The sequence below is a fragment of the Nipponia nippon genome, unplaced genomic scaffold, assembly GCF_047370975.1.
Source record: "Nipponia nippon isolate SJK-2023a ecotype South Korea unplaced genomic scaffold, ASM4737097v1 scaffold_5, whole genome shotgun sequence".
Taxonomy (NCBI): Eukaryota; Metazoa; Chordata; class Aves; order Pelecaniformes; family Threskiornithidae; genus Nipponia; species Nipponia nippon.
Genome location: NW_028262369.1, coordinates 29380632 through 29404355, shown reverse-complemented (window position 1 = coordinate 29404355; position 23724 = coordinate 29380632). Strand labels below are relative to the sequence as shown.

Genomic DNA, 23724 nt, shown 5'->3' with positions numbered 1-23724 from the left:
TCAGTATCAGATGCATGAATTTCTACTTTTTTCTGTTTTCGTTCATAAGATCACATCTAGTCCATTCTGAAATAATTTATTCTTATTTAAATGTTATTTAAAATTATTTTCACAACACTTCGCTCATTATGTGTATTAGCATTACTGTGCATAAACAACAACAGTACTAGAAAGGTCTAAAAAACTCTGAATATCATATTGTTCAAAGAAAAAAAATGCAGACAGTTTCTCCTTCATCTATAATGTCTGCAGTCTTTTTAAACAATTCTTGGTATCTCATACTTATTCCAAACAGTTCAGATCTTGCTAAGAGAGGTCTGAATCTTTTCCTAATTAAAAATGTTACATTTAACATCATCTAATTTTAAACTTCATGTAACACAAAATCTCCAGGCCAAAAGAGTCCTCAGCAATAAAGTTGCCCTAAAAGGAGCATTCTCAATCTAGAAAGGCCACGACAGTCAGGATATGGTACATTAAGAGACAAGCTTTTTCCTTTTTTGTACAAACATAACCAAGCAATCAAAATCAATAATCAGTGTTTAAAGATGCTATAATTAAACTGTGAACTTCACCTATAGATCAAAAAACAGAAGAATTGATTAAAAGGAGTTAAAAGAAAAATATGTGAGAGATGAGCAGTAGGTTGATGAATGATTAATGGCTAATTAAGGCTAATCTGAATTTCTAAAAGGTACCTACAGGTAGAATAAAACTTGGAAAAGAATTTTAAAATTTGACAAGATATTATTAATTCATTTGTACATAAAGTTGAAAAAAATTAAATGAAGTGAGAAGCAAACTAGTTAAAAACTAAATTATCTCAATGGCTGTGACAAGTGTCTGGAATTGTAGCCAAATCATAATGTCATAGCACAGAATCAGAACAATCCCATCTCTGCCCCTATGCGTCCAAAGTGGTATTCTAAAAATAAAGGATTGTTGCAATCATAAGAAAAATAAAGAAGAAAAAAAATATATGAGAATATGATCCTCTAAGAGGCTGGAAAATCTGGCCCCTTCGTATTAAAGCACTTAAACACAGTTTCTTTAAGTACCTAATTTCAGAACAATTTTTCATGTATGGTTAGCAAAAAGTCCTTATGTGGGTGCTAATATCAGGTTGGTTATGAACCTGAGTCAAAGTGTTAGAGATGTAGCTCTGAGCAAAGGAAGTGTTTCAAAGATCATAGGATGCCAACATAAAAAAAAAAAGTTGAGAGAGAGGAAGTGTAAATGTTCATAATGTGACTAGACACTCTTTCTTTAAAGTCTTATTCAGGAATTTTTAATACTAATATCAATTACTTCCAAGCTGAATTTATACACCTATTATCCTGTCTAGTGCGCTGGAAGAAAAGAAATGGGGCCTCAGAGAATTTAACCAAGATATTCATGAAAGAATTTGATCTTTGTCTGTTACTAACGCAGATAAAAGAAATTTTATTTTAGTGAATTTTACATTTAAATCACTATGTGACAGACTGTTAAGGAGAGTAAAATTATTCATCTAAACTAAGAGCTGAATGAATTTTTGGAGCAATATTTAGTGAAAGAACAATATTTGATCTGAGCTTAAGCTAGAAGCACTTTGGAGAGAATACAAACCCGTCTAACTACAAATGGAGGTTTATCAGTTTCTCTTCTGAATTCATAAGGACCAAGGTTTAAATGGGCCAGTCGTTGCCTGGCTTCTTCCGATAGCTCACACATTCGTCTTTTTGTGTATGGAGATGGAGAACGTGATTTAGAAGCTATTGTAGGCTGCTCGTAGTTCTTTGTTGCTAAGCTGTGCCTGCTTTTCTCAGGTGAAAGAGTATTTTTCTTTGGTAACTTTGTTTGCAATTTTCCATTTGGGGTTGAGTGATGTACCCAATTCAAATCACCCTAAAGTGAAAAAGAGAAATTATCTGGTTTGACAGCATGCAGAACAAAGATCACTGAAAATAATGCAAACAGGGAACTAATAATTTTAACAGAAATAAACGGCATGTCAGCTGATGTTCCCCTCACAAAACTATAATCAAACAGCAATTTAAAAAACAACAACATATTTACCATTTTCTCTGAAACCAGAAGGAGGTTAAAACACACATTACTACATGTTAGATGTTAAGGTTGTATCTCATACTTACCCAATTAGCTTTCTCACACAGTTAGTGTACAGAGACTGTAAAAAATTAAATTGAATTTTGTCACAAGTTCATTTAACACAAACTTTACCTGGATTGGGCATACACAGATTTGAAGAATTTTTTCATCTGTTTAAACTTTTTTTAATCTTTTAAAATTCTTATCCTTTAAAATAAAATACATTAATTAAAATAGAAGCCTGCTTAATAGTTTAAATTATATTCATTTATAGTTGCCTAAAGCCTCACAAGAAGTGTAATTCCATTCTCTGATATTTATATTTTCTTGGATCATGGTGAATTTACTAGTTCTTTAGTTATAATCAAGAAGCTATGTTTAGCAAAACCAAAACAAAAAAAAAACCAAACCCAAACCACCACACTCCCCCCCCCGCCAAAAAATCTTTAAAGACCATCTTCTAAAGATCCTCTCAAATCATGTGAATACTTTTGCAAAAGACGAGGCAAAGCAGCTGATTATTTATAAAACTGGCACGTGACATCTGAAATATGGATTTTGTAGCTAAAATTTATAAAAATCACACCATTATCAAATATTACCTTAAAAGTCTACCTCTGAGTTGATATTGCTTTTAAAATACCTACATACAGCAGAATAAAGGAAAATGGAAGAACAATGAACCTCACCATTTCCCTTCCTACAACATAGGATGGGGGTGATGGTGGTATAGTTTTTGTTGTTGTTGTTGTTACCAGCAAAGGCTACCTAACAATCAGGACTGACACCCCTTGCAAATAACTATTAACTTCTTCAGTGACTGATTTCAAATTCTGGGAAACTGTTTCCAACACTGAAGTTTTGTTTGAAATACATTATCATCCCTTTGTAATTCCTGGCATTAAATGAGTGTTCAGTTACTCCACAAGCTTTATAGGTCAAGGCACTCTAGATTATACAACTCTTATCAGGCTGCTTAGTCAGCAGCATGTTTTAACTTTGAATACCGCAGTATGGATAAATAGTCTTTTTGGTCAAGTTTTGCTCAAATTCACATGTTACAAAAGATCAAAAATAAGGGTATAGCAAGACTTCTCTTCCTGTTAGAAATTCTTTCTCAAGCTTGAGGAAGTTGACATTACTTATAAATCTGAATGTTGCATGCACTACTTCAGTTCAGAGGAACCTAGAAATAAAATGTCCAGCTTGCCTTCAAGCCTTTCCCTCTACACCCAACAACGAAAGAGGCTGAGGTTGTGTGTTTGTTTTGCGTCAACATAGTTTGAATCTGGCATCACGCAGACTGTTCATGCCACTGCCTTTCTCATGCCTGTACTAGCACTTCTGCAGCTGGTAGTGAGCCAGGGAATGGAACTGGCCCAAACAAAACCAGACCTAGTTCTCTAAGACTAATTTCAATTTCACCAGAAGTAGGCTGTGCTTCTTCTAGCTTACACCAATCATGAAACCAGACCTTCACTGCAACACATGCAAATTTGATATGCCATTCATAACATTAAATACTTTAAAGGACATTTTTAATTTTAAATCACACTGCCCTTCTTGAAGTCACCTTCAGTGAAGCTAGTTTTCTGACAATGACAATTTCCACTTTTTTTTTTTTTAGTCTTTACCTAAGTGTCTCAATACATTTCTTTTGCTAAATTTGGAAGAAACTTCTCAGTGAACTAATTAGCAACGCCACAAAGAGGTCAAAGTCCCCCCATCCCTCTATGCACGCAAGACTTCCTGACAAACTATTCCATTTTAATGATGCTGCACTGTTTTTCAATAATCTAGCAAATGAAAAGGAGGATGTAAGAGTAACTTTGTGACAGCTTGTGCCAGGAAACCCGACCAAAATTTCAATCTGTGAGACCAGAGAAGAGTGCTATTAAATGAACAAACACATCAGAGAGGTTTTTTTTTTCTCCAGTCTCTTCAGCTACTTCACCTTTAACTTTGCTCATTGCAGAAGCAGCATTTCCAGATTAATATTGGTGACAGCCTTTTCAACAGAAATCTTAATTTCCGTTACTGTTACCGATATTGTTATGGAAAACAATTAAATTAATTGGTTTGTTTGATAATGTACCTTCTCTGACTTCACCTAGCTTTCATTGTCCCACCTTAATTTTAAGTGTCAGTAAGAAATGGTGAGAAGGCATCTTCCCACCTACAAATACACCAGGGATTGACACTTCAGCTGATCATAGAACACAGCAGCTGATAATTGTTTCAGATTCAAGGAATTCTCAGCATTTACTGTCATGCACCAAACCCACTCTTTACTCATACTTGATTAAAAATTTAATCAAGTTGTCAAGCACCCATGACAACTGCTTTAACCACAACAAAAGAATGAGAAAAGTTTGAAGTGAGCAGCACATGCAAAAATTGGAACCAAGGCTATCAATATTAAATCTAGAAATTAAATTGCAAACAATTAAATTATGCTAACCTGTATGTGACTCCTTCCTGAGCTCAACAGACTTTCTGTAATAAGGGAGCTTGTAGAAAATCTCAATTTTGGTGCAATTCCCTAGAAGAGAGACAATAATTGAACATCAAGCTCCAACTCAAGATAAAGGGTATCAAAGTAGTAAATGTCACCTAATGTAACAAAGCATTCCTAATTTTCAGCCATTTCCTTTGTTAATTTCAGCCTTTAATAAAGATAATTAGGAAAGACAGAACAGCAATGGTAAATGTCAAGATGCTAACATTTGCATTTCTGACAATTCAATTACAGATGATTATATTGCTTTCGTACAACAATTAAGGTCTGACTTTTATTTCAATACATTTCTTTGTCAAAAGCACTTTTAAAGATTTTTCATGCCATGCTATATAGCATCAAGAAAAATTCCAGTCATGCTCTAGAAGTTTCATTAATGCTAACTTTGGAAACTTATTTATAAATAGTCCCAATTGTGCAATCTTTTTTGTAAAAACATTTTGAAAATTAGTCAATTACACTGCAAATAACTATTAATTTGTAACGGTATGATTAAGAATCCCCTTTATTCTGTAATCATTACAGCAAAGTCTGATTTCTGTGGATTGTCTCCCCCGTTCTGTAACCATGTTCCACTTCCTCTCAATCCCCTCTTACACATGTGGCTGGCAAGAGGCAGCCCTAGTTTAACCAATTTGGAGTCAGTGGGGTCCAAATGGACCTCCTGGTCAACCAGCACACATGTACTAATGGCCAGCAGGTCCTTCCATCTTTACACGGCTAACCGTTCTTGTTCAACTCATCCTCTTTTACTTCAGCTGTGCCTAGAAACATAATACCTTTGAGAGCTCTACTTCCTGTTAAATTTAGCTAGAATTGGCTAACATATGCAAAATTTACTGGGTATAAATGGCAGAGATTATGACACACAAGTATTATTTCCCAAAACAGGAACACTGAAAAAGGCATAAAAGAACTAAAGGCCACATATGCTATAAACAAGTGGGAATCATCTGTGTGTATCTTATACAGCTCTGTAGAAGCAAAGAGAGAATCAGGTGTCCTTAAAACTTTCTACCCTCTCTTCTTTCAACACGGACAGAGTTTGCTGCCCCGAGGCATCTGTGTGCCTGGGCATTTGTGCACATGAACACATGAAATCACTGAGAAATGAAAAGGAGCTGGTCTGTTTGTGACTCTCCCCCACATTCTTAAGACTTAGCAGGAACTTCATGAGTGAAGTCTACTGCAGAATGAAACTATTCTCTACCACCTGCCTAAACAGAAACTGATTTCCCATAAGGGAATATGACCTGGCCCCAGGTTAGATTATGGAAATGAAATGACAAAAATGCCAAGAAAGCTCAGTCATAGCAATTAATAGAGTCCAGGATTCAATCAAGTCAAGTTATGGCATATAAAAGAGATTTTAAAGCTGACCATCTTTAATCAACTCATTTTTATTACTAATGAATTGTCAAGTGCTATTAACAATCTAAAAAAGGACACATCAGAATTAGTAAGTCTTCTATAAAAAGCAACAATGGAGCACTACTGCTCTTACAGAGACTGAGAATGATTACAGAATTGTTAAATGCTCATAGCTAAAAAAATCACACAAACCCATGATTTCTTCAAAGAAATGGTTTGTGGAGAGGGAATACAGGATGGCACTCACATACATAGGCATGGATATGTCAAAAGTAACTTATAGGTCAAAAGCAATCAGAGGAGTTCTGTTTTCTGCAGTTCCCAAACTAGGGATTGCTGAAGGATATTCAATATAGTATTACGTAAGGACTGCTGTATAGCCCCAAACATGAAAATCCATCCAGAAAGTTTTTGGGATCTATTCCTCTGCTGCTGGCTTAGTGGTGCCTGCAGCCCTGAACAGGCTTGCCAGTCCTTCTGCACCAGTCATTAAAAAGAAGCGATATGGACATATTAATTTGATCATAGGAAAACTGTAAAGGTTGTTCATATTTAGAAGAACCCAAGTCAGAAAACAAGTCTAATATGTGCTTTTGACTGTAAGGAGAAGGAGTACAAGTCTGTAGCTTAAAAAAGTATACATGAATATAATACAAGGTCTCATATTGGTATGCTAACGAAAGATAGCATAACTAAAAAGAAACTGTTTTAAGTAACATGGCGAATACTGCATGAGGGTGTGGAATGGAGATAAGAATGTCTGTAAGAAGTCACCAACAGTCAAGGCTTAAACAAATTCTGAAAAGCAAGGGTTGCAGAGAAATACAGAAGAGCCAGCAAAAGCCTCAGCTGGGCAACACTGGACCAGGAGAGATAACTCGAGGCACGTCTTGTATGCGTATTGTGTTTGTAAGCCTCATAAGACATTTAGCCAGAGACATTATCAGCCAAGTGCCAGATTTTCTGGAGGAGTTCTGATCCTCTCAACTTGGGATTCCTTCCAACTGGCAGATTAGCAGTGTTAATCAGACACTGCTTGTCACTGCCTATCTGAACTCCACAACCGTAACCTTGCTGTTGCTACCTTTATTTTTTTAATAAAAGACAAATTTCTTGGGAATCAAAGTGCCACTGAAGCACAGCTGTCAGTCAAAAATACTCAACATCTCAGCTAGCTATAAATAACTTTTCATGTAGGAAGAACATGGCTTGACTAGCATACGAATAACGCAAGTGTTCTCAAGACCTTGTTTAGCACTTTCCCTTTTGCTTAGCATTCACATGCAGTGCTTGGTGCTGACAGAGTTAGCAGGAGATAATTGCCAGTAAAGCTTAGGGAACACTAGAAGATGGAGGCATTTGAGACTGCATTTCTACTGGAGGTTAAAATCCTCTCACAGCTATCCCATTTGGCAAGCAAGGAGAGGAACCACAAGTTCTTGTTAGGAGCCTCCCTCCAATTCCATCAAACACAGCTTCTTTATTATTCCTGAAAATGGGGTCAGTATGCCAAAACCCTTTCTTAAACTGTTCTGTCTGCAATGGAAATGGAATGGAGCAACAGATGCTTCTGCAGTGCTCGTTCCAGGGAAGAGATGGATTTCATTTACACTGTTCCCAAGGACACAGAAGTACATTTCTGTCTTACATCAGTCAACTTTATAAAGCTACTACAGTGTCATTGTTCAGCTACACATCCAAATGACTCTGATCACATCTTCTCACAGCTCACAAATTATGGTACCTTCTCTTTTTTAGAATATACATAAATTTTGTATTAAAGAAGTCAGTCCAACAAAAAACCTGAAAACTTCGCTAGTGGGTCTGCTTCTACAAAGATGCATTATATTGCATTTACAAAAAAATCTGAAATAATTTTGCTAATACCTACTCATTTATTACTACTTCCCTATCTATTCTTTCTCAACATCAGAGAAGTACCTATTCTATAAGTAATGTGAAAGCAATACAGTCCCACCTCCTCTCTTGAGCCACCACTAACGTGCATAGGATAAGCCATATCAGAGAGATGCTATGACCAAAAAATGATGGTTATTGTCACAGGGAGAGTTTAAGCTGCTGCAGAACCATACATTTGGTATCACAAAATCACAGCTTTAATTCATTCAAATGTAACACAGCATTAGACACCAATTTAGCACTTCTAATTACAAGTGAGTGGGCAATTTCCAGATTGCCCTTGCAGGGTAAAGATTGTACCAGCTAAAAGATACTAATGACCTTTCATCAGCATTTCCCTCCTGCCATGTGTTTTTAATCCAATCACAACAGACAGGGCAACTGAGTCCCTGTCTTCCCAATCCAAATATCCTGCCACTCCACTAGTAAAATTTAACAAAAATAAGACGAACAAAACAAACCGCAGAACACATCTCCCACATCATAGCCATCATCTTCAAAGTGCCTTCCTGAGTTATTCCACTGACACCTAAGATTCAACAGTCAAACTCTTATGAAAAAAGGGAAGTGTGAGATAAATCCATTTTCATTTGCTATGCACTTGAGCCCTTATCTCCAGAAAATTAACATTACTTCATTGCACTCATTCTGCCAATTAGTTGTCACTTACCATAGCTTTTTTGAAACTGTAGAAAAGGCAGGTTACTAAATGAGCATGAATGGCCTGAATAGACCTTAAGAAACAGGTTTTGAAACTGAAAAACAATCATGCAGCACTAAGCTAAATTTCAGTTACTTACTATTTTAGAGGTGATCTTGCACCGCAGGGAGACCCACAGGTCAGATGGCATAGTACTATAAATTTGTACTGACTGTCATTGTCCTAAACAGTACCAAAAACAGTCTGAAACAAAATGCTACAAAGGGAGACTGAGGAGGGAGGGTTACATGGTTTATCTGTTGAGAACCGTGAAGTTGATATGACATCTCCCTCTTCTCTTGCATCCCTTCAGCTACCAACTGCACCACAGATTAAATTGAACGGAAGACACATCATGGTGTCACACTGCAAACCAAGTGGAAACTAACTTTTTCACATTAAATAATTTCTTGAAGCACTCTGAAAAAAGATTATACCTTCACCAAAGTTCAACTGTGGATTTGTACATTCAACACCTGAAATGGCAAAATCTGACAGAAGTAATCGCTTTTCATTTGAAGTAGTTCAAGGGGTTTCTTCAGTGAAACACACTGTATCATAAATACAATCCACAGATATTCACTCACTGTAAAAGAAGAGGACCTCTTCATTAAAATCTCACGATCTAAACCGTGGTGCCCACAGGTAAGTTTAGGGTCAGGGAACAGGAAATCTCTTGTATTTTCTTCATACGTAGCTAGAATTCTTCCTACTAAAAAGAAAATATATACTTTAATTGGAAAATAGACAAAGCCATATAGTACAGACACCACATACAAGACCATATTGAAACTAAGATAAATTTTGTTCTTTAAAAATTAATAGCATGGCTCTAAAAACTTGTATCACACTAGGATATAACCTCATCAAGTTAAATCAGCAGCAGCAATGTGCAGAATCTACTCTGAAAGTATGTCTCACTGTTATTTTAAAAAAAAAAATTATAGAACAGTTAATCTTCTTTAAGAGTCATATGAGAAGTTTTCTCTAGGCAATTCTTCAGTAGTTTTCCCTCTTTCTTTCCCTTCCATGCCACAGAAGAAACCAGTATTTTTTTTAATGGCAGCCAATCCCTTATGAAAAACTGTATCATTCAGAATAGTAATAGTAGTAGTAATAGTAGGCGTAGTAGTAAGAAAGAAACACAAGCAACATCAAATTCATTATCTCAAAATTTGCTCATTATCCTTGTTTGCTACTTTTAAAAAAGTTATTTTCTTTAGGGGAAATCCTTGAATGTATGTTATAAAAAAAATTTAAAATGTGCTATTGCAGTCATCTTGTCAGCTTATGTTGGGCTGTATTATACCTCTCTCTGACCCCTGAAATTAAATTCCTTATCCAAGATCTTTTACCTTCGCACAACAAAAATCCACATTCAGTACATTTCTTTAAGTAAACAGTCTGGTGAGCCACCTGAGAGAAGCAATTGTTTCCTTGAAAGTACTAAGGACAAGTGACAGAGAGTGCTTTTAATACCACAGTTTCCAAATGAGTCCTCTTTAAAACTTGACTTTATTTCCAATAAAATATAGATTTACATTATTCATGGGAACTCTTGAATTTCATTAAAATAGATTTTTATAATCACACAAACCAATAACAGAAGTATGACAAATCGCTATTTATTATCTTCACATATCCCAAGAGACCTGTAATACTTATAGTGAGGATAACAGTTTTCCCAATGGTCACCATTAAAATTGAAAGAAAAAAGTGTCATTCTGAGAACAAGATTATGTACTCTGAAATTTCACATACAGTCACTTTGCAAGTGAATTGTGATGCAGTTAATAAGTGTGCACTGGATGATTTCAGTTTATTTTCCATTTTTAAAATATTATCACTTTCCTAAGCCTGAGTATGGTACATTTCAATATTCAGTTATTATTCACTTTCAAGAATGAGATCCTCTTGATCTATTAACATTTTACATTCAGAGGACTATTTGTTGAAGAGCTTTCTATGTTGTTTGTGTGTTGGAAAAAGTGATTGTGCTGTAATGGGCAATGTCCTCATGGAAATTCACCTATTAAACTGCATAATTTATGAAGAGACTGGTACAATACCTGGAGGAATGAGCTGTATTAGTTCAAGTACTGCTGTGTCAACTAGAAAGGAAAAAAGTTTTTTCATGAGTTAAAAAAAACTAAAATGGAAAAGTAATTCTCATAGTCAAAACCCAAGAAAAACGGTTCACCGATTTAAGCTTCATAGCACTGTATATAGCTACACTATTTCCACTACACCAACAATAAGAGAAAAATAAGAACAGCTTGCATAAATACCACAGATGAACACAATGGCATTAGCAGTGTATGAACGACAACTCTAAGTTTGACTTAGAACTTGGGCAGTTCTATCTGCTGCCAAGTTTGTACTTTGAAGATAGCTTTTAAAGAAGATGATGCAAGCTTCGCCACTTTTTCAGATAACTCCCAGTATGAGGGAGCATATTCCTGGAGTTTGAGCTCAGGGCCAGTGTTGTTTCACTACAATTGATTATGCTCCACATGTGGCAAGACATATAATTTTCTTAAAAAATGAATTGAATAATTTTACAAAAATTGAAGGTTTATGCTTATATTATTTGAAAATTAATCAAATAAATGATCAGACAAAGGAATCCATTACCTATCTGGATAACCAGCTGGATTTTCCATTAATTACGACTTTTAACCCTTTTCCTGTTCTAAAGCAGGTAGCATACATTTCTAGAGGCATTTTGTTAGTTAACAGTATTTTGGGTAAGTTACTAGGAACCAAAAGACAGCAAAAAATACTCTGCCTGCACTGACAATGAATCTTCTATTCTGAAAACCCACTAGTGCTAGGGTCGTACTTATTTAGTACATAATATACTACATTGATTACCCACTAGCTTTTCATAGAACAGGCTCCTGATAGAAAAATGATCACACACTTTAAACTTCCAAAGAGTCTTTAGAGCCCATACATGCATGACACTAATGCATACAACACAGTATACATAAAAAGCAGAACCTACGTTCCAGTAACTCCACGAGGTCTCCAGGATCAACTATGTCAGCAAATGCCTGGAAAAGAAATTAATAAATAATAATACTAGCACGGTCCAAGTCATCAGATGGACCTCTGGGGAAAGGGGGGAGGGCTGGGGTGGTGCAGAAATCAATATTCTTCCTTGCTTCAGATGGTTGCCAAGAGTCCTATCCCCATCGGAAAAAGAAAGGAAAACAAAATTATCATTTGGCACATGATCAAATTCATTGAAAGTGAGCAGTTCTTGTCATATGCTTTCTAGCCATTCAGGGTTACCTCTCCATATTTAAATTAAGAGGTATTGTGAAGAGTTGAACACGTAGAGATAAGTATTGTCTGAGAAAATTTCAAGAGAGAAAGATACATTGCTGAATGTACTAGAATTCTGATCGATTAAGAATATGTTCTTTAATATATTAGTAATGCTTTAAGCTTCATTTTCATAGAAGTGACTATTCACGTACAGAGTACTGTTCAGGGTTTTTTTTAACCCGAATCCCATGTGAATAGATGGGGAATAGGGGAGGATGTTGCACTGACTACTCAGCAGCTAATAGACTTCACCCTATTTCTGTACAAAAGTCTCAGCAGAGTGGTGTAGATCACTTTGCTCTTCAAGGTACCAAACGCTAAAAAAATACCAAAGTACCAGTGCTCCACAAGTATCTAGACCTATTCAATAGCTATTTGTAAGACGACAGATATTATTCTCAGCTTTCTCGTTCACCTCTTTTGTAAGCAGATAGATCCTGGTGTCTTGGAGTTCCCCTAAATTACAATGAAAACAGCATTCAGTACATTTCCCTTAAGTAGTTTGTGGTATGTTTGCCTTTAAAGAACTGTGGTCTTTTTTACTCTTCAGTAGCTGCTGAAATTATCACTGTTTGTATCTTACCCACATCACCAGAGCATCACTGATGTTTACTCAGTCTGGTTTTCAAAGTTCTGGGGGATGCTTAAAGGAAAAGAACTAGAAAGGGCAAAGTATTATTATTCATAGGTAGTCAAGAAGCCAGATCATATCTGTAAGATATTGTGTTTCATTATCCCTGTGGTACTAATAACAAAGCTAGTAGGGACTCAGAATATCTGATAAACAACTATAAATTATAAGGCCAGAGTACCGACCTGGGAATTCTGGTGACAAACCATGAAAAAAGTATCTCAAAGGGAGAAAGATGTCACCAAAAAGGCTTGAGCTGCTATTCTATCATTCTACTAAATTAAGCTGACTCTCCTATATCTTAGAGTCTTTGTTCTTCGCCTTGCCATAATTTTTAGAACAAAAACATTCAGTTCCTTCCAAGCCAGGAAAACAGACGCTGAAAAAGGACAGTTCACAAAAGAATGAACAAACACCTAAAAAGCCTCATCATACGTTATAATCTTCAGTACATATAATTCTTGAGTCACCGTGCGGATAATATAGATGCACACCTCCTTTGTGCTGAAGAGAAGCAGGAGTTACAATGCTATGCCATCCTCAGTGTGATTACTGTGCTCAGGGGTTTTGCAGTGAGTTTTTGTGGAGTTTGGGATGGGTTTTATTTGGCTTGTATTAGCTCTCGACATTATCTTACCTTTTCAAATACTAGTTTTTCTTCAAAGAAGAGTGGAAATGCTGCAGGGACGCATTGAGTTTTTTTGTACTGTCCAAGTACAGAGACACTGAGATAAAGTTCCTCTTTGTCTTTCAGCAGCACTCCGGGGCAAGTTATCTGTAAGAGTAACACATTCATTAAACAAACTGAACTTTAGTTATAGAAGTAATGGCTGTTTTCAAGATAAAAATGAAACGGTCAAGGCTGAAATGGTTGATTTCTGAGAGTCAGATTATAACAGTCAGATTAGGGTGAAGAAATTTCTTTTCTACAGCAACCCTGTTTGTACAGACTGACCAGTAAAAATAGTCACCATTTTAATATAATTAGGACCAAATACTGTAAGTAAACATACTCCACTGTCTTCAACCAAAACCAAAACCTGGTATCCCAATCCCAGGTTAACACAGTTAAAGGCGTGCACTGACTATATGAGTTAATCATCAAGGGTCACATCAGGTTCTGTATGAAGATTCATGTACAATGAAGTCTACATGATGCCAAGCCACAAAAACCCATCCAAATTTTAGCCTAGCCACAGAGAGAATGAAGCTGGTAAATGTACATGCTTAGATATCCATACTCTGTCCAATCACCAAAAAGGGCGAGTTTATTTGCAAATATTATATTAACTTTGCCTTCTAATATGTAAATGAGAAAAAGCAACTGTTGTTCCGTTACTAGCAGACACACGGCACACGAAGTTTTATCTGAGAAGTCTGGCCACCTTAGAGGGTATTCAAGGCATGGAAGGCTCCTCATTAGGCTGTCAGATACTGCCACTAATCTCTCAACGTTCTCTGGACAATTCTTATTCTTTAAGTAAGAAGAAGTGGGTATTTTTTAAAGCTCTGATGAATAGCAGATGGTCTTACTCATGCTTTCACTGCAAGGATGGACACAACTCATTGCAAAACTATTTGCTATTGTCTGCAAGCCACGTGGTTTTATTCTATTACCCAGATAGAGAATTGTCACCTTTCACTTCAGTTCTACTGCTCACTTTTTATCACAGTATAATAAATATGAGGTTGTCTCTTCCAACATAAGGTTGCTGGAGAAAGTGTTCAGACTTTCAGTTGCCAGGTAGAAAGACAAAGAAGGAGAGTGACAGGAATTAAAATAAGTGCTTTGGCTACAGTCTCCTATTCCCAAATGAATGTTTTATTTGAGAAATACTAACTGGATCTAAAAGAAAACTACATAAACAGCAGAAAAACAGCCTCAGGTGAAAGAAATAACAGAAACCAATGTTTGGTAGATTATTATAGATACAGTATAGGCTAAAAAATAGTGCTTCTACTCATAAATATCCAAAGAGGAAAAAAAAGGAGTTTCTCTACATGTAAATGAGGGCTTCAAATCTGCAAGAAAAGTGCCAGAATAATAGATATCCCAATTGAAACAGACTGTCAAGCATTAAACAGCTTGTATGACACTCATGCAGTTGCAAGTATGAATAGGAGTGAGTGAAAGGGACAGATTTCATTCATACAAGGCAAGATCCCCCAAACTATATACTACAAGGCATATTAGCTTAGTTCTCGCTTTTCTTCTTGACATTTTTGTAGAATTTACAATAATTTTTAGCTGGGGTTTCATGTCTTTCACCCTAGAGAAGGCAACCAATATTTGCCTATTTACTGAGATGAAAAGTGAGAGGTTTGAAGACATCAGAGAGGCCAAAACTGCAAACAACAGGTGCCATTTATTCTGGCTATCCTGTAAAAGAAAATAATTTCTTATAAATCAGCATGCGGGGCAAGATAGCACATGTGTTAACTTGTGCTTCTACTACCCTTGAGATAAACAGCACAATTCATTGCCTGGGCTGGAACACCAAATCTACATGTTCATGTAACTTTAAACCAGCCCCAAGAATGAATGACACATGTATCTGCACTTCATGAAATCTATTTTGTAACATGTGATGCATGGAGCTGCATAACACTTAGGAGACAAAACTGAATCTCTTCTCTGACTGCAAACTGTTCAGGTAGGATGAAGGACCATTTTAAAACCTGTAATAGTATTATCTATGGATCAGCATGTACCAGCCCTATTGTTGGGACATCACAAATAGCCATAAAGAAATCACTGAATTCATCTCATGGAAAGGAACAGAATTCCACTGATCCACAACCCCTTATGGCATTTGTTTGTTACATGCAGTCCTAAAACTGTAGCTGCATACATAACCCATGAAAAAGGCTGGCCTTGAAAAATCCCTTTAATTGCCTATTACCATCAAAACAAGAAGAGTTCCCTATGAAGGGCAATGGACAGTATTAACTTCTGCTGAGTGCAAACTTCCAGATAGAACAGCATTTTGGACTTAGAGTTGCAAAAGTAATGTGAACAGATGCCATTTTAGTCTCCTCACCTGGCAGTAATCCACAACGCTACTAATTCATCTTAGCACTTAAAACTTTACCTACCTTCACTGCTGCATTTGTGAATTCTCCACGTAGCAATGACATGAAGCATAATGTGAATTTCATTCTGTTCCTATATGAGCAATCTAAATGCCAACAGCAGAGGTAGGCACCAAAATTAGTCTCAAAAAAAACAAATAACAATGAAATCTTAGTCTGAGCAATCATGAATTATTCAATTTCAAATAATGGCAGGATAAACCAAATAAGGTCTTTAACTAAGGTTTTCCATTTTAGAAGAGCAGCCTTTCAGAAATGAAGAAAACTAGCAGTGAGATAAACCAAAGAGCTGGTGGACTCAGATCGGAAAAGATCTTGGAATTTCACTAAGTCAAAAGGAGCAAAACCCATCTGTATCCTAAAGCAAGGGAAAAACAAAGAGGACAGAACTTCTGGCACAAGTGGATAGGTTTCAAAGAGGGTTGAGAAATACACAGAGCATTGTAAAAGAACAGGAGAAGGAATCAGAAATTTGGACAAAACTTTAGTCACAAATAAAGCGAACAAGGAGAAAACAAGTGGATGTAGTATAAATCAACAAAGATGTGAAAACTAACAAATCTATGTCCCAAACACAACTGAATATTTTGCCTTGGTTTTAATGATACTTAATATGGGAGCAGAAAAACAACTTAAAGAACGAGATGATGGAAACAGAAGTTACCCAATATGCACTAGGCCTGGACCAAGTGATGCTGAATCATATTCAGCCCAGGTTCTGAAAGAATGTAATTTTTCTTGCAGGATCTATATATAACAAAAACCTATGTTATGAAAACAAGGATAGTGCCATCTGCTGAAAAACAACAAATGCAAGGCCCATGTGAGGCAGAAAAAGAGATCTGAAAAATTATAACCCCAATCAATCAGAAGATTTAAGTACGCAAAAGTAAAGAATAAAGACATGGAGGAAAACATGACCAGAAAGAAGCCCAGAAGCACATGCTTCGTAAAAATAGATCAATCAAGCAAAACCTGACATTTTCTTGAAAGCCTATTTTCTGGACAAAGGATATCATATAGTGCCACATGAGAAATTATTACTTATGATGCAGAAGATGGGAATTAGTATGAAAGTCCTAAGGTGGTACAGAACTGGCCAAAGGACAGCATCAATAACGTGAAAAACTGGGAGGCATCAAGCTGAGGGTTACTATTAAAAACGTTCCTTTATATATCCTAGGATTCATGCTACTTAATACTTTTAATGACCCTGACACAAGAAGTCAGCATGTTCTCATGAAATTTGTCCAATTAAAATTCAGAAATCATCAGAGGTCAACAAAAAGATATAGAAAAACCTTTTGTGGGACCTACAGTAATAGAGATGAGATGCACCTACTGTGTATTAACAACAGTTTTTGCTTTCTCTCGGGGAGCTAACCTTCAAAGCTGGCTGAGGGGAAGATGATGAGTTTGTTAATAAATGACAGCATAACTGCAGTGCAGCTGTGAAGAGACTAATATTAAGACATATAGGATGAATGTTGGACTTTTTTTTTCCCTGACATCACCTAAGGCAACAGTGAGACCCCATCTGGAATGCTGAATTCAATTCCAATCCTGATCAATGCAAATTCAAAGTGGAAGAGTAGCACCCATCCCTAAGATGATCTAGAAGACTGGTGAGCCTATCACACAAAATACTGCCAAAAGAACCAGGCCTCTCTAGCTGACAAAAATCACCTGTGAAATGACAAAACTGGAGCCCAAAAAAATATATCAAGAAAGCAAACACCATGGAAGGAAAAAAATTATTTAAGTAAAAGGCCAGTGTTGACATTTGTGTAAGAGCAGGGCATCAACTAGCCAGAAGGAAATTTAGGCTGGGAAGTTTTCAAAACAGCACAGGAGTGAAATGCCAAAGTAGGCTCCAGTGGGGAAAAAAAGGCAAAATAAGTGTTTCAAAAACAGACTAAATACACTTATTAAAAGGGTTATCTGAGAGAAATTATATAACATAGCAGGGATATAACTGAACAACCCACATGTGCTGAAAGGGGCACTCAGATCTGTGTTGGAGATTTCCTATCCTGGCCCTTTCCACTATTATTTGTAGCCTTGAGAGCAGGGTGAATAATGAATACCCCACAACTGAAGAAGCCTGACCCTGGGGGAACACCTACCCTGTACTCTCTCCTGGCACAGGAATAGCCCACGGCAGTAGGAACAGAAAAGGAAAGCACATCTACTCCTTTCCAGGAACCAAGCAGACCTTGGCATTATGAAGACAAACACTAACTGTTGAGACAACAGAGCAACACCATTAGGGTGATACCCTCATCATCTACGTATAAAAATTCACAGTTCTATTTCAGAGCAGCTGTACAAGTTTGGGAACAAAAGTGGTTAAGTAATCAGGAATACCGGGTCCATTTCCCAGTATCTACTTTCTGGATCTGCACTTGAATTTTTTGGATGGCACCTCAGGTTTTCCTTTCAGCAGCAAGTGTTCTGGCAGCACTCGCCCCATGAGGAGGCCTAACCTCTGGATTACAGCAACCAGGGCCTATAAAGCCAACAGCTCCAGAGTAACAGAGCACTATCTACCTCAACTCTTTCTTAAAAGTCATCAGGAGAATGACATAAAGTCTTACTTTACTCGCACCTTCAATATAACCAGAAAACTTTGCAAAGTGCCCAAGGAAGTCTCCTAACATGATTAACGTAAAAACTTTCCACTTTCACACCGATTGACCCGAACCCCGCCATGTAACACCCGGGTACTTCAGAGCTGCCCAGTGCCACCTCCTGCCCCTCACTGGGACCTCGTCACTCACAGGGGAGCATATGCCACACACAAGCTGCTGTTTCCCGGGATTTCTTTTGCTCGGTTTTTTTCAAGAGTGCTTTTCCCACACCAGACAGCTTCCCAAGAATCAGTGTCTCTTAAAAAACACCTTTGCCACAGGAAAGCGAGAGCTGTGAAGGAGCACGGCTGCTGCCAATACCAACAGAGGGGCACCGGGGCCGGCTGCCGGAGGGTGCAGGCACAGAAGGGGCAGAAGTTGCCCAGGAGCCAGCCTGAGCTGGAGTTCCAGACGGAGGGCGGCCGCACGCTCGGCAACAGGGCCCGGAGCAGCCTCCCAGAAGAACCTCCGGGCCGGGAGAGCGGGGCGGCGGCTGAGAGAGGGAAGCGGGGCGGGAAGCGGCCCCGGAAGGGCAAACCGCTGCTTCTCCTCCAGCCTGCGGCCCGGCGCGCCCCGGCTGAGGACGCGGGGGGCCGCGGCCCGGGCACTCACCGAGCGGACGTCCAGCTGCAGGACGCAGAGCAGCGCTTTCCGCGGCATGGGCGGGCGGGCCGGGGCGGGGGCCCCGCCGGCTCCCGGCCCGCTCCGGCTCAGCCGCGCCGCGGGGCCGACGCCGTTGTCACGGCAACCGGGGCGCTTCCGGCCCCACCCTGCCGCGCTGCGCACGCGCACCATCCCTGGCGGGCGGGCCGCCCTCGGGCACGGCTCCCCCTCCTTCCCACAATGCCCTGCGCCTCTCGGCCGGCTCACGGCCGCCATCACTCCCGCCCCTTCCCACAATGCGCTGGGCCACCGGCTGCTGCCGCTTCCTACAACGCCGTGCCTTCTTCTATGCCCCTTCCTCAGCCGGCCCGCAGCTTCCCCGGGCGGCCTGTGCCGCCCTCGCTCCGTGCTCCACAGGGCCCTCAGTCCTCGCCCCTGTTCGTCCCCAGAGCCTGGGCTGGGACTTCCCTCAGGGGCCTGTGGTCCTGAGCTGCTGGGGGTGTATCAAAAGTGCAATAATTTCCAACCCCTCAGCCTCCCAAAGGACAGACAGTTACAATTATGGGTGCTGTGTTGGGTGATGGGTCGCCGGTGCAAAATAAAAAGTGCTTGGCATGGAGCAGGGAACCAGACAGGCCACACAAGAGCTGAGAGCTGCTGTGGGGTGTCCAAAAGCGAAGCACGTATATGCCTGTATCCCTGCAGTTTCTTGGACCCCCTGCAGACAGGTGCCAAGAGAGCCTTCCCCTTGGAAAAGCGGGACAGCAGCCAAGTTTTACACTGCTCCAGGGCTGAATAGCTAAAAAGCAGTGAATTTCCATGCTTGCATACTTGGATTTCACGTATGTCCCATTTTAGGCATCTGGGCCTTTTTGACTCTGTGGGTCCTGTTACAGTGTCCTCTCTGGGTGAGACAAGAGTGGACGTGGTATATTCTGAATGGTTCCATCTTTAGAGACTTGTCACCACACTCGCATCTGAAACCGTCTTTTCAGGCCTACCTTTCTGCTTTCGCTTCTAGACAAACTGAAATTTATGCCACTGATCTTGATCACCATTATGACCACATCAAGGGTATTCCCCAACTTCTTTGCTGCTAAGTCGTTCTCAGAGTTCTATTTACAGTCGTGTACAACACCAAAATAGTCTGACTTTCTGTTTTGGCAACTGCAATTCATTTCAGCCTCAGACTGTGAGGGGGTTTAAGCCTTTAAATATTCTTTCACATTCACGAGTACAGCTGTAGAGAGGGGAGGAAACTCAGTGGACAATTTTAATTGCCTCCAAAAGAGAGCAGTGGGTCAAATGCATCCCATGGCTTGCTTCATTTTAATTTTACAAGTTCAAAGAAAAATCATGCAGAGTGATCTAGAAAGCTAGTGCTAAGTGATCTGGAAAGAAACAGCATTCTCAAAATGTTTTGGGGTTTGTTTTTTTTTTTTAAAGGAAACTATGCAAAGAACATAATTATGTCAGTGCAGACTAAAGTGGTATCAACTATTAGTACTAATATTTAATCCATCTATAAATTTGAATCTTTTAAAATAAATAAATGACTGGAAATGCAGGCCTTATTTTCATTAATGTGACTTCTGTAACAGCTGTAAGTTTTTTTTCCTGAGCAAAGGACAGGATTCTGTATTTAGGGCCTGGAAAAGACTAATATTTGATTTGCAGACCTCTAATACATATACTAAGAGGGGTTTACACTTGGATAAAATAATTTTCTATGCATTATCAGTCTCAAGGTTATGAATAGCATTCCAGAGTTAATGAGAAGAAAATTCTCAAAGATCCATAGCCTCAGATGGTAACAGTATTAAAATGGTTTATTGCTTGTTTTCAGGTACCTTTCATATACATGCATTTTAGAGGGATAAATAATGTGTTAAAGATTGTGAAGTATGAGATATTATGGTAAGTGTGGCCATATGAGAACAGAAGATAGATAAATGCTGAAATAAAAAATGGCATCATGTTTGTGATGAAAATTTAATATCCATGTGCAGTGCCCTGGAACAGAAGTACTTTATAACCCTTGAAAAAGGAGCACAAGGCAGGACAGAAAGCTCCAAAGTGATAAGGCAGCAATGAATTTCAGTGCTTTTCACTGGTAAACCAGGGAAAATCTGCAGTGAACTGGAGGGCTGTGCACTCTGCACAGAGATGCTTCTCCATCCCTCTGGTCTGCAGAGTTTCTGCCACTTTGCCCCGCTGGGCCTTGGAAAGAAAGGCTGCTGCTACTGCAGTGTTTTTCCTGTCCAGCCCTTTCTGCAGCAGCGTGAGATCCATCTGGACCTTCTCGTTATGATGAAGCACATAATTTAGTCTTATATTTGCACTGCAGGAACAATGATGCAGGGATTTGGGGGACAACAAGGGGAAACCCTGACTTTCAGCACAAATCCATTTGCTAATAAGCAAAACTGATAAGCAAAACCACAAAAAGTGCATGCTAGAGAGCTGTAGACCTGAGGTTTTAACTGCTATAAAGTTTCCCTCCTGTGAAAGTGCATGAATTCTTTTGCTTTTACCAAAGTAAATCTTCTTGTAACGCTACTTATACTTAGTTCCATGCAATAAAAGAGCCTGGATGACAGCTCTGGATCATGTTAAGGTTTTTGCAATCTCCTCCATTTAAAAGCTTCAACTTTTTCTGTCCTTCAGCCCCTCCGACATGCCTGCTATGGAAGAACCCTGGTATCATCGAAACAGTCAGTTCTGCTCTTATTTCTGTCATTGCAACCAGGAGTAACTGTCAAAAGAGTGAGGCTGCACTGGTTTAAGATAATTATCACAATAATTATACCATATTGTTCCAGTGCTCCTGAGGGTCAGGCCTCAGCAGTTTCAATGTATTGAAATATGCTACAAAATAGGTAAAGTGGGAAAAATGGGAAGAGTCAGGTTTGCAAACAGTGGGTATTCTAAAGTTCAGAATCTAAAAAATACTGTGGATTAGACAGAATTAGATCAGATAAGACTGGAGATCAGAGAGCAAGTCTAAGATCACTGAGTTTGTCAGAGGATCACTTTCGGCTAAGAAGCCAAGAGTGGTTTTCTCCTAAACTTAGGAAGCATTGCGCTGGGTGCAAAGTGGCATTGCACGGTCATTCTGGCAATAAGAATGAAGGAAATGAAGGAGCTTTCCACATTTTTCCACCTTCTACTGCAGTTCTTGTGAGTGTTGTCAGCGAGCCATTTCTGCCTACTGTAAGCCCCTGATGTTGACGGAGCAGCCAAGAGACCTCTGTCTTTCTGCACATCAAGCCCTTTATTTAGATATCGTCACTGAGTACGATTGTGTTGTCATTAATAACTGTAGAGAATTCCAGGAAGACATCTGCTCAAATAACAGCAGCAAATTATGAGATATGGAAAGATTTCCATATTAGAAAAGGCAAACAAACAAAACATTAAGACTGTTTTACTTTGGAGAGGAGAAAAATAAGATGTAATACAAAGGAGGTACGTAAGGGATTGAGCGATATGTAGAAATGAGTTCTTTTATTTACCCATGCCTATTTATCCTTTCAAAGGACACATGCAATGAAATTAAAAGACAACACAGTCAAAACTGGTAGAAGAAAGTACTTTAGATAGCGGAACTCATTATCACAAGATACATTCAACAGTGTTCAAAGCAGAATCAGGGTGCTTTAGGGACCCCATCGGAGACTCACTGCTAGGTTAACTGTGCAAGTCACAAAAGTCAATTCCTGTGCAAAGAATTGTAGTCGAGGAAAACAGCCAGCAGAAGTTAAGGCTAAACAATCCCAGTACGCTATAGAGCAGAGCGGGAAGAATTTTGTAATGTGAGAGATTCTAATAGGATCTAAGGCGACCAAAGTGAATTCCATTACTGGAGACAGTAATGTAACGGGGAAGGTAGAGTGTTAGATTATTGATGAGGACAGAGGATGGAGATTACCTGAGGGTGTCAGTGCACTCTTCGCAAAATACATTTTCATCTAATCTTTCTACTTTAAAGCAGGAAAAAAAGTTGCCCAGAAGTTAGCATTCATTAATATCTATTGCTTTAGAAAAAGGCCACAATGATTTTGTCGATCCCATCTTATTGAGCATCTTGCTCTTTCCTAACATGCAAGGACGCAGCTGGGCAGAGCTCTCAGGCTTCCTTGATGAGCCTACAAGTTGCTACAGACAAAAGGCCACCCGGTCGTGTTGTTATGTAGGCGAAGCAGCGACCTTCCTTCCCTGTGCCCTCCCAGTCTCACTACTGCCTATCGAACAGCATTTTTCCCTACACATCTGGAGAGACTCAGCACCTCTCTTAACATTTCACCACGGCTCAGCCGTGACAGAGCAGTTCCGCTGTATTGCTGCTACGCCAATACTCGCTTTGGTGGCTGTGACCATTAACTGCACTGATTCTTGATGTAAGTGATGCCTGCAACAAAAAAAAAGGCAAGCTACCTAACGACACTGAAGTTTTCTTAACATGTAAGCTGTTTTCCGGGTCTGCTAAATTCTTTCTTGACTGGCTGCCGCTAAAGAAGAAATCAGATCTGATTTGATTACAGCCACTAGAGGAATATTGCAGATCTTGAATTCAGTTGTAGTAATTGGAAACTTGCATTTTAAAGGAATGGTCTAAATTCATCTAAGAGATAACCTCTATGAATACAGCCTTATGGATTCACAAATGGTACGGATACAATCAGCCAACACAGTATTAGCTTTGTACCTCTAGAAATTTCCTGGGCTCTCTCTTACTCAGTTCAAAAGAGGTAACAATTTCCTTTGTGTTTTACATTTTTAAAAAATTGTCTTGGATGGAGACATTGCCCCAGCAAAGTTTTTGCCTGAAACA

General features: G+C 38.9%; 1 protein-coding gene across 3 annotated transcripts in view; it reads right to left on the bottom strand.

Annotated features, from left to right (window-relative positions):
- The window catches only part of SPATA6 (spermatogenesis associated 6), a 46058-nt gene extending 27025 nt beyond the window's left edge, over window positions 1-19033 (bottom strand). The window contains exons 1-7 of one of the 3 annotated variants that reach the window (XM_009461282.2): window positions 18900-19033; window positions 13202-13339; window positions 11608-11656; window positions 10670-10711; window positions 9188-9312; window positions 4553-4633; window positions 1609-1887 (exon numbers count right to left, since the gene is read on the bottom strand). In XM_009461282.2, the coding sequence (XP_009459557.1) occupies window positions 1609-1887; window positions 4553-4633; window positions 9188-9312; window positions 10670-10711; window positions 11608-11656; window positions 13202-13339; window positions 18900-18947 (762 nt within the window). In that variant the 5' untranslated portion in view covers window positions 18948-19033. The remainder of the gene's footprint in view (window positions 1-1608; window positions 1888-4552; window positions 4634-9187; window positions 9313-10669; window positions 10712-11607; window positions 11657-13201; window positions 13340-18899) is intronic. The other 2 variants (XM_087733478.1, XM_087733479.1) reach the window with 2 other exon arrangements.
- Between the last annotated feature and the right edge of the window lie 4691 nt (window positions 19034-23724).